The sequence below is a fragment of the Triticum aestivum genome, unplaced genomic scaffold (assembly GCF_018294505.1).
Source record: "Triticum aestivum cultivar Chinese Spring unplaced genomic scaffold, IWGSC CS RefSeq v2.1 scaffold196571, whole genome shotgun sequence".
In the NCBI taxonomy this organism is placed as follows: Eukaryota; Viridiplantae; Streptophyta; class Magnoliopsida; order Poales; family Poaceae; genus Triticum; species Triticum aestivum.
In genome coordinates this window covers 1-4,903 of record NW_025232742.1, presented here as the reverse complement: position 1 = coordinate 4,903, position 4,903 = coordinate 1, and the positions used below count along the sequence as shown (strand labels likewise).

The following is a 4,903-nucleotide window of genomic DNA, read 5'->3' as shown; positions in this document are numbered from 1 at the left end:
AGGTAGCTGATGAGGTTGGAGGAGATTCCGTAGTGTTAGACTAGATAAAATGTAGATATACGTGTTGTAACACAATACATGTACCTGTACGTTCTCTCCTATATATACATGACAGCCATACCCACTTAGAGTATCGAGCATTGTTCAAACCCTAGTTTTGTTTAACATGGTATCAGACGACGCGTTCGATCCGCAGCGTGCTTCCGCTTTCTCTGCCGCCGCATCGGCCTTCGCCGCCGTGCCACCTCCGACAACCCTGGCGACAGAGTCGCCGTTCATGGGCAGCGTCAACCCCGCTTGCCTGGCACCGTCCGGCCGCATCAGGATCGCGCCCTCCAACGCCCCGATCGCCCGCTGCCCAGCAGCCGCTCGTACGTGATGAGTTGCCCCGCGATCGCATGCAGCATGGCTTGCCTCAAGATCCATCAGACTACTACAATCGCATGCAACTGCCCCACGATCCAGCCTCCGCTCGCCCGTATGGCGGAATTGTTGACGCGTCTGCGCAGCGCGATGCTTCTTACGGCGGGATTCCATGGCACGCTGCGCCGCCGCCTTACGTCGGGATTCCATCGCATGCTGCGCCGCCGTCTTCCGGTCCCCATGGTGCCTCTGTTCAGGTGCCCTGCGGCGGGCCGTATCCAGCGCCATACGTGGTGCCGCCGCCATCGCCGTCAGTCTCGCCGCCGCCGTATGCTTCGTCCTCCACGGTGCCCCATGAGGCACCGTATGGCGCACCCTATGCTGCCCCTGTGCCGTAGGTCGCGTCGCTGCAGCCCTACGGCGTACCTCCTACGGCGCTCTACGGTCATCACCAACACTACCGTGCGCCTCCATCGACCAATGCGCTGATTCCGTACAGTGCTCCTCCGACGTACGACTCGCAGCTCCCCGCACCGGTGGCTGAACCAGGACCGTTCCACTTCGCTCATCTGGTGACGGTGAAGCTCTCTGTTGATAACTACCTCTTGTGGCATGATCAGGTGTTGTCGCTGATGCGTAGTCACTACCTTGAGGGGGTATGTCGACGGTACGCTGCCATGTCCCCCGGCCATGGTTCCGGTTCCCTCGGCTGCTGGTGGCTCCGTCATGGTGTACAACCCCGCTCATCATCAGTGGATTGCTCAGGATCAAGCTATTCTGGGTGCCATTCAGTCCTCGCTCACTCCCTCCATGGTCGGCATGGTGGTCTTTGCCGCGACATTGAGGGATGCATGGACCACGCTGGACTCCAGCTTCTCCTCGCAGTCGCTGGCACGTTCCTCTGCCATTCGTAACCAACTGGGTGAGGTCAAGAAAAATGATCTCTCCGTCACGGCCTTCTTCAACAAGGTCAAAAGTTTGGATGATACACTGTCATCTATTGGGAAGCCTTTCCGTGATGAGGAGTTTACTTCGTTCATTTTCAATGGGCTTGATGAGGACTATGATTCTCTTGTTGAAAACATCAATGGACGTGACACGCCGATGCCGCCTCACGACCTCTACGCGCGCCTCCTCAACACCGAACAGCGGCTAGCTGCTCGCCGCTCCGTCGTTCAAGATTCTGGGCTCCGTGCTCTTAAAGTGGGGACTCCAATTGGGCATCACGAAATAACCAACAGCCACAAAGCAGCAGCTACATGGTCGTGTAGCTCCCTCCGCTGCCCACGCCGCGTCTAGCGGCCATATGCATGGCATGGCTGTACCGACGTCGGCATGGTGGATCTTTCCGAGCGTGTCGCGACCGTCGACGTCGAAAGCGATGGCATTGCAGTATCAGCTCACCTCAAAAAGGAGGCGTAAAAGTGCATGTCGACATGATCGATCAATCTGGGAGGCTAGGGATTTCCTTCCTCAGACCTCCGCTGCAAGGATGGATCGCATCCGAGCACGGAGGAGAAGTAAAAGAAGTCAGAATAATATTACACATTACAGTTCACTACTGGAGTCGACCTATACGCCGGGTGCCACGAACACTCGGCAGTTACAAATGAGCACATATTACAAGCATATAAAATTACAATCCCAGCTTTAACAGAGCTCATCCAGTGTAAAGTAGAATAGCACTGAGCAGGTACGCGTATGAAGATATGAGGGTCACAAGTCAAGGACAAGGCAGGATTTTCTAGCGCCCCTTGAGGTTTACGAGGCTCATATCATGCACATGGCTTTCCCCGGCTCCGTAGTTACGGTGTGCAGAGCACATAGGCTCTTTTGGCTGCGGGAGCTCGGTGTCTTCATTATCCAGGCTTGCTACCACCCAAGACATGAGGGGGCGAGCCTCTGGGTCGTCCTGCACCGACAAGAGTCCGATATGGATGCATCGTAGAGCTTCAACGAGAGAGCAACCCTCAACGATGGATGACTCGATTAGATCCATCACTTTCCCATCCTTCATTAAGCTCCACGCCTGCATGAAACCAATCATGTCATTCATCAGTAGTACCCCCCCCCCCACCCCCCTTATCAGCTGAGCAGGTAGGCTCTGATCACTAAAAAAAGTTTTTTTGTAGAAATCCAAAGATGCACAAAATCATAATCACTAAATAAAAGTAAAGTACACTTACATAATCTATAAGATTATGAGTGCACGCGCGTGAGCTTGTCGGGGTTGTGGCGCCGGTCTTCATGCCACTCACAATCTCTAGAACTAATACGCCAAAGCTGTAAACATCGGATTTGATGGAGATGATGCCTTCCATTGCGTATTCAGGCGACATGTATCCGCTGCTTTGACAATTAACCATGGTAAATTCAAACTTATTAACCAGTTAAGGCACAAAGGTTGAGAGATCCCATAAATGAAATTCATCACTACTCACAATGTTCCAACAACTCGATTGGTATGTTCTTCGTGTTGATTGACACCAAAGATCCTAGCCGTACCAAAATCTGATATTTTGGGGATCATCACAGCATCCAACAATATGTTGCTTGCTTTGAGATCTCTATGGATCATCATCAATCTGGAATCTTAGTGGAGATAAAGAAGTCCCCTGGCTACACCAGCGATTATCTTAAATCTTGTGGGCCAATTGAGCAGTGATTTTCTTCTATCATCTATCAAGGACAGAATTACACGAATCATCTTGTCAGTGACGATGTTTGACCGAAAGTAGAGATTTTTGCAACAAGTGAGTAGAACGTACTGAAAATGAAGTAATCCAGACTTCGGTTAGGTAGGTATTCATAAATCAAAAGCTTTTCGTCTTCATGAATACTGCAGCCTATAAGTTTGACCAAGTTTCTATGATGCAACCTGGAAATTAGAGCTATTTCATTTTTGAACTCCACTGCCCCTTGGACAGAACCTACACGAAGCCTTTTCACAGCAATTTCCTTACCATCTTCCAACGTTCCCTGAAACATGAGGTATTATTTAGTCAAGAAAGTTTGATCTTCCATTAATATTCTAACTATCTCCCTCGCACAAAAAAAACGATCAAATAACTATCAGTACAGATACGTCTTGCCTTATAAACATTGCCAAACCCTCCTTTGCCAAGGATGTTGGATTCAGAGAAATTATTTGTCGCGGTAGCAATTTCCCTAAAGTTCAAAATGGGAAACTCCGTGTTACCATCAGCGAACTGATTGTAATTTCCTGTATCTCGACGCATCAACCTTTCCCAGACAAGCTTGCTTCCTTGATTGCCTGTCAGGAGTGTGGGCACCGCCTCTTCAGTTTCTTGTGACTGGGGATAACATCAAAATTAGAAGTAAAGCAACAATTTCCTACCTCTAAAGCCACAGATCCAAAGAAGCCCCACGCATATGAGTATCAGAAAACTTGACACAACTGGTAATACAATTTCTATGGTTTTGATCTTTCTCATGTTACCTGCACAAAAAATTAATATAAGGAGAATCACCAAAGTTTGTCAGTGCTAATCACCAAATTCATAGAAGACTCCTTTCTCGAACGCATGCATAAAAACATGAGGCCACTCTTTCTCCAATTTCTCTGTTTAGAAGAAATGAACACACACACACAGTAAAACATAAGCAAGCAGAGAAAGTGGAGTGATGCATACCTTGCAATCTTTTAGTCCGAACATAGAGGTTCTCCCCTCCTTGATGGTTGTTCTCCATGTCGATAAAATCGCCTATCCATAACAGGCATCTTGTGTCATCCCCGTCAATATCTATGTTGCTCATCTTGGAGTAAGCATATGCCACGCAGGAGCAATTGCTTCTGCATTCCTCGGTGCACTCATCAAAGCTTCTGCTCGGGACACGAAGGAACTTGTCCGGGACCTTCATGCCCGGAAAGGCCAAGAAACTGTCTCCATGGGTGCACCTTGGCACCTCCTTGGGGCGGCATCCCTGTGAGAAGCTACCGGAGATCCATCCTTTAGCATCCCTCGGTTCAAAACCGTCAAGGCACTTGCAAACCGGGACGATTTGTGTGTTGTCGCAGTAACCATAAGGACCGCAGTAGCCGTACGTATTGCACTCATGTTGAGGCTCTGCGTACAGGGCCCTCCATGCGGACATGTTGCTCTGCCAGCTTAGTATATTTACCTTGCCTGAGTAGTCGATCTCCAACCTCACCAGCTGGACGAAGGAGCCAGCCGGCATGCCGAAGGACATGTACACCTCGTCGCCGGCGTGATGCAAGGCCATGTAAATGGCCGACTCGTTGAATCCGCCCATGTAGAGGTGGCTTGTCCACACCGGGCTTCGCCGGTGTGGCCTCGACCCGTTCCAGGCGAAGCACCGGAGGAGGTTGCTAGGGTCCGCGCCGTACGAGAACTCGCCGGGGGATGGGTCCTGCTGCCCTTTCCACGACACGAGGTGCTGCAGTGGGAGCGTCTTGTGGCTCAGCCTCAGGTTCATGCCGGGGAGGAGGGTGTCGGTAGGGTGGTCGAAGCTTTGCCATAGTATGGCACTGTCGGCCAACGACCGAAGGATGAAGTTG

At 50.6% G+C, this 4,903-nt stretch overlaps 1 protein-coding gene across 1 annotated transcript; it reads right to left on the bottom strand.

The window, feature by feature from the left end:
• Positions 1-1,809: 1,809 nt before the first annotated feature.
• Positions 1,810-4,878, bottom strand: LOC123175966 (G-type lectin S-receptor-like serine/threonine-protein kinase B120; the record flags this gene model as incomplete). The annotated part of the gene is given in 7 exon segments (XM_044590404.1): positions 1,810-2,392; positions 2,550-2,709; positions 2,805-3,042; positions 3,132-3,342; positions 3,456-3,637; positions 3,722-3,823; positions 4,017-4,878. Coding segments are annotated over 5 exon segments (1,443 nt in total), but the record flags the coding sequence as incomplete, so codon positions are not given.
• Between the last annotated feature and the right edge of the window lie 25 nt (positions 4,879-4,903).